The sequence below is a fragment of the Malus sylvestris genome, chromosome 16, assembly GCF_916048215.2.
Source record: "Malus sylvestris chromosome 16, drMalSylv7.2, whole genome shotgun sequence".
Taxonomy (NCBI): domain Eukaryota; kingdom Viridiplantae; phylum Streptophyta; class Magnoliopsida; order Rosales; family Rosaceae; genus Malus; species Malus sylvestris.
This window is the reverse complement of record NC_062275.1, coordinates 23,900,744-23,911,444: the sequence shown is the minus strand read 5'-3', so window position 1 is coordinate 23,911,444 and position 10,701 is coordinate 23,900,744. Positions and strand designations below refer to the sequence as shown.

The 10,701-nt window shown below is 37.7% G+C and overlaps 2 protein-coding genes across 4 annotated transcripts; both read right to left on the bottom strand.

The window, feature by feature from the left end:
• Positions 1-333: 333 nt before the first annotated feature.
• On the bottom strand, positions 334-4,218 carry LOC126608379 (U-box domain-containing protein 51-like). 3 transcript variants are annotated; one of them, XM_050276255.1, is made up of 8 exons: positions 4,070-4,218; positions 3,462-3,711; positions 3,142-3,230; positions 2,770-2,894; positions 2,502-2,678; positions 1,564-1,846; positions 1,375-1,476; positions 334-800 (listed from the first exon to the last, which is right to left on the bottom strand). In XM_050276255.1, exons 2-8 carry the CDS (start codon positions 3,661-3,663, stop codon positions 453-455), a joined length of 1,326 nt encoding a protein of 441 aa, XP_050132212.1. In that variant the 5' UTR covers positions 3,664-3,711; positions 4,070-4,218; the 3' UTR covers positions 334-452. The 3 variants fall into 3 exon arrangements, with proteins under 3 accessions (XP_050132212.1, XP_050132210.1, XP_050132211.1); XM_050276253.1 differs by having other exon boundaries at positions 3,462-4,218; XM_050276254.1 differs by having other exon boundaries at positions 2,502-2,675; positions 3,462-4,217.
• A 625-nt stretch (positions 4,219-4,843) lies between these two features.
• Positions 4,844-10,347, bottom strand: LOC126606520 (pollen receptor-like kinase 2). The gene is made up of 3 exons (XM_050273906.1): positions 9,489-10,347; positions 6,095-6,718; positions 4,844-5,704 (listed from the first exon to the last, which is right to left on the bottom strand). Exons 1-3 carry the CDS (start codon positions 10,228-10,230, stop codon positions 5,097-5,099), a joined length of 1,974 nt encoding a protein of 657 aa, XP_050129863.1. The 5' UTR covers positions 10,231-10,347; the 3' UTR covers positions 4,844-5,096.
• Between the last annotated feature and the right edge of the window lie 354 nt (positions 10,348-10,701).

The window sequence follows — 10,701 nt, the reverse complement described above, 5'->3', positions numbered from 1 at the left end:
TTTCTTCAGCATAAGAATTTGTTGATTGCAAAATAACTTAAATGTAATACAAGTGTAAGTACCGCATGATTTAGATAGACCTTTGGCGCGCGCGTAAGTCCGTGCAGTGAACTTAGGAGGAGGATTGTCTGCCCTCCAAGTTTCGGTGCCCTTCCATGCCCTCCTGTTTTGTGTGGTCACGGTTAAGCCATGTTAATATTTTATATTATTTTTTTATAGAGATAATAAGACAAAAATAAATAATAATATAAAATATTAACGTGGCTTAACCGTGACCACACAATCATGGGAGGGCACGGAAACTTGGAGGGCAGACAATCCTCCTCCGTGAACTTAATGCTAAAATGCTATACAACTAGTAACTAGCTCCTTGAACCTGAATATGTGTATGGAGAAAACAAACCAATTGAAATGCCCTACAAAGGCCACTCAAATCTGTTGAAACAAATTCACTAAAACAGTGAACAGTAAAAAGAAAGTAACAATAAAACAACTAAGATATGAACTAAGCTTTGGTATTTGAAAACTATCTGGGACTGGCCTAAAGCATCCAAAACTCTTTTCTTTTCTTCATCGTCAGCTTCCCTTAAAGCTTTGAATATTTGATCTGCACTGATCGTTGTTTGCACCTCTTTCTCAGAAAACCTCTGAGCGGCTTCGTGATGATGATCAGCTGCCAAAACTGCTGCCTTAGAATTTGCTTTTTTCTTCTCCATAGCTGCCCTAGTTGCTTCTAAGGCAAGTCGTGCCTCTTCTAGTTTTTTCTCTTCTTTCAGTTTCCACTCCTCTAGCTCAATTGTCTGTATATTGAATATGAGTAAGATGAGAAGACTACAATCAGGATAATTATTGAGACACTTAAATCCAAATAATAAAATAGATGAAAGTACGGCATTACGATGTAATATAGCCAAAGTTTTCGACCAAAAAAAGAATACTCAAAGTTTAGGTGATAATTGTTCGCTACGATGCATGGACCAAATAACAAATAGATGTGAATATCATTATGCCATATACACTTAAATAGAGAAATTCTCTCTTGTCGTGTTGTTTGACCGTGAATCTAAAATTATTGATTGGGTTGAGTGTTACATAGCTGTATATTATATGAATGTGTATTCTAAATATTCAACGGTATCAGTTTAGCAAGAATGCTTAAACAAGTTATTATGATCACATTGCTAATCGAATCTGGAGCTTTGGCTGTATATGCAAGTGGTCTTACCTTTATGAGAGAGATGGAAGAGCAAAGAGATTCAGTGAGATACATGCATGCAACCTAAAAACTTATGATGGTAAGAGAAAGCGCTATTAGCTAAAATGCTAGCTCTAAGTTGCTAGGAAGATTTATGACGGTTTAAATTATGCTAGAACCTTCTGTTTTGCTGCCACTGCTTCTTTGCAGGCTGCATGGTACATGTCCATTGTTTGCTTCAGCTCCACTCTAAGCCTTTTCATCTCCTCTTCCATATCTTCCTGCAAGTACCGAAAGATTTCGAATCAAAATAAACATTCTTTTGTGTTTAGTTGGTAATTGACTCGTATCCTATTCAAATGACTTACCAATACTTTCTGCGACAAGAATGGTGTTCCTCCACAACATTGTACAGTTGATGACGGTTCATGGGGAGCATAAAAATCAAAACTGTCAAAATCTTCGTCAAGTTTTGCAATACTCTCCATGTTTGATGATGATTCTAAAGGAAATCGGGTCAGTCCAGCTGGCCCAAAATTTTGGTAGAAAGATAAAATGCTATCAGTACTTGGTCTTTCTGAGCTTACAAACGAAACATCATTCTCAGCCATTGAGACCTCATCATATGCTCCGTTGATCGGACCTCTACCTCTAGATCAGACATCAACCAAATCAGTTAATTAATAAATGAGTCAAATAAGTTGAAGAAAGTTGAGGTTCCACCATAAAATCAATTGAGAATATGGGAGTAGCCCAACCTCTTATAAGCCCATGCAAGGTCCCTCCTCCTATCAATGTGGGACTCATTCTCAACATGCCCCCTCACGTGTTGCGAATTTCAAGCCTAACACGTGAATCAACATAACGGGGGTGACGTGGAGCACAGGTGGCCGTTTGGCTTCACACGTGGTCCCTTCTCTCATCAATGTGAGATTCATTCTCAACAAGTCCCCTCACGTATTGCGAATTTTCGAGCCTAACACGTGGATCAACATAACGGGATGATATGGAGCACATGTGGCCATTTGGCTTTACACGTGGGACAACTTGCTCTGATATCATGAAGAAAGTTGAGGCTCAACCATAAAACTAATTGGCAATATGGGGAGTAGGGGGAGTAACCCAACCTCTTATAAGCTCATATAAGGTCCCTCCTCCCATCAATGTGGGACTCATTCTCAACATAAGTAACATATTGGTTGCATGTTGATAGACGTTTGCATTGTATGTTTTTTAATGTAATATTTGGTAGAAATTGAAAGTTTGGCAAAATGATCCAATATTTATTGAATATATAAATGCTTACATGTGATCGGAATGGTGATCTGCTGCCCTCTCCCCAGAAGGAATATTTGGAAGTGGACGAGACGCTTCACGCATTTCACTCACCCTTCCTTGTTTGATGGTGTATACTGAGCAGAAATGTGGTGCCAACTTCAGGACTCTGCCTGGAATAGATTCAGATGCCTTGAATCGACGCCTACTTGAACAATATGATTTGAACATCATATGAGTTTGGACAAACAAAATTGCACATAGACGCACAATCTTACATATCTAGCTACATTGCATACCTTGTTAACCCACCAGTCCTGGATGTCGCACCAACAACAATACTCACAATGCCATGGCGGGAAATGTACTCAACTAAGGCCTCAGCTACATCTTGATCCTCCAGTAGAACAGTCTCGCATTGTACCTGATGATATTAATTTCACAAATCAACTACATCTAATTATAATTTGTCAAAACTTAAAATATTTAATCATAGACAACTAGCTTCTTAATTATATAGCGTATATAAATAGGTATGTTGATTAGATTAAAAAAAGAGTGACGGATAAAGTTTTATGTCCTCCGGATTAGGTGTAATTCCTTTTCTAAATATCATTTATTATCACTGAGGTTTCTTACAAAAAAAGAAGTTATGAATTGAATTAACCTACTCGTTTGCGTGTACAGTAGCAACGAAATGGAAGCAAGAAATCTGTATTTGGAGCATCATGAGCTTGCCCTTCATTTGATGGGTTGTTCTCTATAAGCGCCACCAAAAATCAAACAAAATATGTTAATTATTCACGCAAGAGTACTGCTATTTGTGTCATCTCAACACGCAGAAAACTTCTATGTGAGACATTCACATAAATGAGTCTCGCCTGTATTAGAAATGTGATAATTAACACAATATTAATTGATGAATAGAACTAATTATCGGACAATATGCGGTACGTGCATATGAATGAAAGATATAGAGAGAGGGAGTTACCAGTTGCATGAAGTTTATTATAGGAATTAGATTGGTGAATAACATGGACAAGCTTGATAGGAGCATGGGTGGTAGATCTAGAGACGAGATGATCAATAGCCCATTTCAAAGCATTTTGGCTGGAGACGCCCTCGCCGATTGCCACTGCTATTGTCCCCGCGCCTTGATTATCATTTCCATTATCAACATTGTTATACCACATTATTCTCTTCCGCCCTTCCTCTTTCTCAACTCTCAGATTCAACAACCTCTTGCTCAAATATGAATATGGGAACATAAGTAAATTTCAAAAATAAAAAATTATAATATAACAAAATAATGCAAAGCTTTCTGTCTCCTTCTCTCTGTCTCTCCTTCTGGACTCTTAAAACTTCCCAATTGCCTAAGGGCCAGAGGAACTTAATTATTCAAAACTACTTAAAGTTAATTAAAACAAACATTAACTCGGTTATAGCTAATTAACCCCCCATATCTACAGCATTATTTTAGAAATTTGGCCCTAGATATAGAGACGATTGATGCAGTTGCATGCCAAAACGCCCACATCGGTTAAAATTTCTAATATTAACCGAGTCTACCAACAAAGTTTTGATTCCACATGTACATACCGTCAGATGAGATATGACTTGTTACAATGGAGAACTTGAAGAACGATGAGAAAAAAAAAAGGCAGTTAAGTTTCGGTTTTTGACCTTGTAGTGATCTCTGAGAGGGTTTCCCTTACATATAGAGGAACCAATACATACGAGAGAGATAAATATACTACAGATAACAAGAGATAAATGAAAAGCCTAGGCCCTAGACTTGGTTCTCACCCTTGGTTCTCGTGCATATCGTTAGATTATGAACATCTGCAGCTAGAATACGACAACTGTAATTGTTCAATCACTGATATAAGAAAAATCACTTTTATGGTGTACAATCAAAGTTTCTCCTATTTTTTAGGATCGATCATAGGACTTTTTTAGTAGTAATTTTTCTCTATAATTTATTAAGAAAAAGAAAAAATCTCTTACCTTCTCGAGTTAATATGGAGAGAATTTATTGGGAAATTTTGATTTTTCTTCTTCTTTAATTTTTTTTTTTTAATTTTTAAATTTTATATATTTGGTGAGGGTGGGAAGGGAGATGTTAGTGATCATTTTCTCCCTGAATGGTTCTTTATTATTATTTCCCCTTCCTTGATGATTTGGAATAGTCAAAATATAAGAACCAAGTGATAAATACCGAGTACATAGGTGGAGAGTATATCATTGCTTTGAACCTGTAATTAATTTGAAACGTGTGCAAATCCTATTCCATTTAGATGTGGTGCGAAATGAAATTTTATAAACTCTTTTGGGTATGATATTGTAATTAAGGATTATTTGATGAATAAATGGTTATACTAGAAGGAAATTATGTTATGGAATATTAAAGTAGTTTGTTTAAACCTAGCTTGCATATAAAGCCAAATCTTATAGACAAGCAGTTCATTGTTGTCTCTCATCCTGTTGAGGGAATTGGGAGGGACCTGACAGATACAAATTAAGAGGTTTCTTATCATCACTGAATCAATGAACCATTGAGCATGTCATGAAGAAAGAGAGAACTATTTCATCAGCCAACAATCTTCGTCATGTCGCCTTCACTAGCTCACGTAGAGAAAATATCTGAATCGCCGCGGTTGTCCTTCTCTTTCAACTCTTCAATCCTCTCCACAACCTCTTTCAGATCCAATCTCTTCTCCACTTCCCCTTCACAACATTCCAACCCAATTTTCAAGAGCTTCAGCATCTCTCCCTCACTACTCTTGCCTGCCCCCATTCCTGTATCAAACACCTGTTTGAACCACTCCCCCCGAGGCACCGAGTTCACCCAACTTGCCAAATCCTCCTCGCTTCCTTTACCTTGCTGCAGAAAGTTGGTGGGCAACTTCCCCGTTAAGATCTCCAAGATCAGCACTCCGAAGCTCCAAACATCGGTCTTCTTTGTAATGCGCTTGCCTTGCATGTACTCTGGGGACTTGTAGGCCACCATGATGGTGTGAGCATGTTCTTGGTTTACCACAGGGATTAGGCCGTAGTCGGTGACAAGGGGCTCGTAGGACTCGTTGAGAAGAACGTTTGATGATTTGAGGTGGCCATGGGGTGCTACTAGGCTGGGAAGCTCAGCGTAGAGATAGCGTAAGCCATGTGCTACTCCTTTGACAATCTTCAAACGGGTTGGCCAGTCAAGGCTTGGTTGGCCTAGGGTTTGGTTTCCTGATCATGAAAGTGCAAATAACACCAAGTAAATTGATTAGCCATTCATTTATGTCTCTTCCTCAATCTAAAGGAGAGACTGCGGAAGAGACATGGATTGATATATACAACTAAAACATTAAAAGTAAAATTGTCTATAATGACATTAAAGATTTGCAAACCATATGTACGAGCAATGCTATATGGACGACATTGCAAATCACATCTCTGATAAAGGCATTACTCCGCCTATACAAATGTGCGGCATGTCTCGATTAGAGATGTGGCATACAAATAGTTTTAATCACTTAAAAGTAGTATCTCATCAATTACTAGAACAACTAGATAATATGGTCATTCATGTTTAGGTAAAATGCAAATATGTTTATGTTTAAAGGAAAAGGAACTTACCATGAAGATGACGAGCCAAGCTGCCGTTTTGAACATGGTCAGCAATCAAGAGCTTCTCTTCCTTCTTATAATAATAAGCCACAAGTGGAAGCAAATTAGGATGTCCCAATCTCCCAATCCTTCTCATGTGCTCTAGGAACTCCTCTCTTCCCACATTATTCATCTGCTTATACCTCTTCACAACCATCACAGGTCCGGTCAGCAAAGCAGCCTTGTAAGATGACCCAAAACAACCGCTGCCTAACACCTCCGCCGAGGCTTTCAGCAAGTCTTGCATATCAAACCTCTCCCTGTCATCTCTCACAAACGAAAGCTTCAAGCTCTGTTCACCCTTCTTTCCACTCCCTCTGCTCGAGTTTTCGGGTGATCCCGGAGCACTTGCTTGGTGCTCTAGTTCTTTTTGAACTGATCTGTTTTGGACAGTTGCTGTTGATGGTGGTGGAGCCTCTACCGATGATTCAGATGTATTTTTGCGGCGTCCAAGAAGGAAGACCAGTAAAGCAACTATGGCGAGGATTGCTACGATGACAGCGATCACAATCAGCACGATAATCCAGGGTGCGGGCTTCTTCGAGTGGGTACTGCATGCTATATTAGTTGGCCCTCCACATAGGCCTTCATTCCCTGCATGTTAAGGTGGAAAACTTTTAATTGCCTATATCTTTTAAGAACAATACTTTTGTTCTCTAGGTGCGCTCTATGCTTTTGATTTGCTTAAAAGAAGACACTAACCTAATAAATTGCTTAAAAGAAGACACTTATCACATAATAAACTACGCCACTTAGTACTATGCTCTAGTAATATTACTCTTCACTTGTAAGTGAGAGGTTTTAGATTCGATTCTTGCCATAGGAGAATTTGAACCACATTATTGCTAGCTCATTGTGAGACTTAGCCTACCCCTCATCCTTAGTGTAAATAATGTCCTTTGTTAAAAAAAATTATGGAAAATTCTATTCTAATCCTTGAAAAGAAATTACTTTTTGGATGAATTATTGCCTAAGATGAAAAACTAACTATGGTCCTTGGCATTTAATTGTAATATTGAGGCTTTTATGTGTAGGTTATATATCGATTCCCATAAACAATAAAAAATTTATTTATCATTGATAATTAATATTAAGTTCTCATAATAAGAAAAGTTATTTATTATCATTTACTTTCATTGTACATGAATTTCTCTATATATGGATATACATTTTACGTACCCATGTATGTTTTTTTTATTTTTTTTTATTTTTATGAACAAATGATATTATCTACATTAAGAAGGTGGGAAAGTGGGTTAAGCCTCACAATGAGTTAGCAATAATATGGTTCAAATTCGCATTTGACGAGAATCAAACCTAAAACCTCTCACTTACAAGTGAAGAAGAATATCACTAGACTGTAGTACTAGGTGACCTATGTATGTTTAAATAATATAGTTACGTACCCTCACATTCAGACCAAAACTTATGTACTGATACATTTGTACCGATACTTCCTTACATATAAGTTTTTTTTTTTAATATAAATTGCTTTTGTTTTGTTGTTGACTTTTTTTTTAATATTAGAATTAGAATTTTGAATAAAGTTCATGTGGTAAGTTTATAAAAAATAAATGTGCTATAATTACTTAAATATTGTAAGTTATAAAAATAGGAACTTAAATTAGCTTTAGAAAACCATTCATGTTAAAATTACAAAATAATTTTATCTAAGCCCTAAAATCTTAAAGTCCCAATTAAATATGTACAAGCCCTAAAAATAATTTTATTTCAGTCCTACGATGTAATGGTATTCCTCCTCATTTGCAAGCAAGTCTTAGGTTTAATTCTCGTCAAAAGCAAATTGGAATCATATTATTGCTAGCTTATTGTGAAGCTAAACCCACCCCTGCCCCTTAGTATAAATATCCTTTTTTAAAAAAAAAAAAAAAAAATATATATATATATATATATATATATATATATATATATATAAACAAATCAACTAAACCCACCTCTTTATCTTATTTCTTCATCCACATAATAATTTGACCCACAATAAAAACTTAAAAATTAAAATCTTATTCCCCACCCACTCTAATTCCTAAAATAACCTTTATATCACAACACCACACCTCTATTGTCTTGTTTCAAGTTTCAACCACTACTCCCTCCTGATCTTTCTTTAGCAACAAAATGCGTTACTTGGTATTTTCCATATAATTTTCCCTCACTTTCGCAGCAATCAAACGCAACGTAGATTGGACTTTTCTATTCAGTAGATGTTATTCTCTGTAAAGATTGTGTCTGAAATGGATATAGCAGCATGCCCATTTGGGTTATATGCAAAAAATGCTAAATTGTTTTCTCAAAACCCCAAAAGTAAGTGCTAAAATGGTTCCGTGCGGTTGAATTGAGTTTGTGGTTTTATGCAGAAACAGTACAGACGTGTGGATATTTGTTGATAGAGCTCTGCAAATTCGTTCACGGCTCAAATTGAACCTATGCTGCAACCCTGACCAAAATGAACCTGGTGTTTCTGGTAATCTCCCTTGGTTTAGGGCCCAATCAAATAGCGATTTGGAGTTGGAACCAACTCTTAAGCCAAAACTTCCCTTTTCGAACAACCTAAGAACCAGGTTGGTTTAGATGTCAACTCGGAAAGATGGAGGATCTCCTAGTTGGGACAACTACCCTTTTCGAACAACCTAATCTCCCTTGTTCTGTTTTCTGTGCCTACATGAATGGCAGGTCTCAGGAGCTCGTAGATCAACAGCAACTTCCGGCTGTGGCAGTCGGTGGAGAAGCTAAGAAGAGAGAGATGAAATGGAAGAGAGAGAAGCATGGGGGGGGGGGAGAAGAGGGACGAAGAAAAGAGATTTTTCGGTGTGATCGGTACACGGGATGGTACATCACGTGTCACTATACAAATGATGAGATATATGTGCTAAAAAGTTAATAAAAAAAAAAAAATTTCTCACTACTTCTATTAAAATACGTAGTATACCACTTATATTCTCGTCACAACTAAAAATTCGAGAAAAACGGTGGGGGGAGAAACGAGGTTGGGTTTAAAAGTCTTTTTCAAAAAGATAAACATGTTATTGACATTTTTACTAAAATGTAGATGGAAAAATAAAACATTAAGATAGGTTTAACTGCACTAGAAAAAGAAAAAAGGAATTGCATGAATTTAAAAGAATTGCGTGAAAGATTTGTTTATAGGCATATATGGCTAACTGAATATGTAAGACTTAAGCTTTAATCGATTTTCACTCCTTTTTGGTTCTCAACTACGGTTGTCAGAGTCTCACAAGAAAAATCCTAATTGGAAGGTATATATTGTAATATATTAACACAACTCAAATTCAGATATTAAACATGGAGAGAGAGAGAGAGAGAGAGAGAGAGAACTTGAGCTCACCTGCAAATGAGCTTGCACCAAATTTTCTTAGGCCTTCCGGGATCTCACCCTCCAATTTGTTGTTGGAGACGTTAAAATTTGTTAACCCGGGCTGCCTAAAATCTGGTATCTTGCCTTCGAATTTGTTCCCTTCAATACTCAGCTCCACCAACTTATCCAACCCAGCTGCCAACGACTTTGGAATCTCTCCCGTAAACTGATTATTCGCCAAGTGGACTTTCTTCAATGACGACATTCCTGCGAACCATTCTGAAGGAATCGCCCCAGATAATTTATTATCCGACAGGTAGACAGATTTTAGTGGGCCAAGTTTCCTCAAATCAGGCAATGGACCCTCAAAACTGTTCTTCATAAGGCTTATGGTTCTTAAGTTGGTCAGGTCCTTGAGCAAGTCCACATTGATTCCACCCTTGAGCCCCATGTTCTCAAGCTGCAGAGCCCAAACTCTCCCCTTTCCATCGCAACGAACACCCATCCAGTTCGACGTTTGGGAGGTGCAGGGACTGGTCGATGGCTTCCAATTGGTTATTCCGTCGGTGTTTTGTAAGGAACCCTTAAACTTGAGGAGAATTTCGGTTTCAGAAACCTCCGCAGAAGAGGCAACACAAACATGTAACAGAACAAAGAAGAAACCAAGAGCACGAGATGACATTAACGATGATGATGCGCACTGCATCATCATTATCTTCATCTTCATCTTCTTGTTACGTTGCTCCATAATTGTGGTGTAGGTACGTAGCATAAGAGGCTTGTACGTACACGCACAAGTAGGGGCAGCGTGTGTGCCCTTTTAGAGGGGGCTGCGCTGCAAATTGAGTCAGGGTGCAGGTGAAGAAGGATTTGAAGGTTGATAGTGGTTAATTTTGATGGCATTGGGAGAGAAAGGGGAAGAGTGAGTGATGAGAGAGAGAGAAGGAGAGAGGCTAAGAATAGTAGTTGGAAAGGCTGTTTACAAGGGTCAAATGAGGAGGGATGGATCATTCGGAAATAGGGTCGTCCAAAAGTTGACAAAGTCTTTACCTTAATTTCTGTAACTTTTGTGCAAGATATTGGATTATGTGTGTATTTTGCAGGAGAATTATCCGGTCCGCCCTTCAATACTTTGATGCATGAGATTGATTTTCTATAAACCCTAGCTCTTTCACCTATTTTTATTTCTTGGCTTTGGTTTTCCATTACTAAAATGGGACAACCAAGAACACCTCATTCCAGT

Coding starts and splice junctions, on each gene's coding strand:
- LOC126608379 (XM_050276253.1), bottom strand. CDS start 3,738: ATGTTCCCATATTCATATTTGAGCAAGAGGTTGTTGAATCTGAGAGTT. Junction 3,231..3,461: donor TAATAAACTTCATGCAACTG/GTAACTCCCTCT, acceptor TGGCGCTTATAG/AGAACAACCCATCAAATGAA. Junction 801..1,374: donor CAGTGGCAGCAAAACAGAAG/GTTCTAGCATAA, acceptor TTCAATATACAG/ACAATTGAGCTAGAGGAGTG.
- LOC126606520 (XM_050273906.1), bottom strand. CDS start 10,230: ATGCTACGTACCTACACCACAATTATGGAGCAACGTAACAAGAAGATG. Junction 6,719..9,488: donor TGGTGCAAGCTCATTTGCAG/GTGAGCTCAAGT, acceptor CTTAACATGCAG/GGAATGAAGGCCTATGTGGA. Junction 5,705..6,094: donor CTTGGCTCGTCATCTTCATG/GTAAGTTCCTTT, acceptor TTTCATGATCAG/GAAACCAAACCCTAGGCCAA.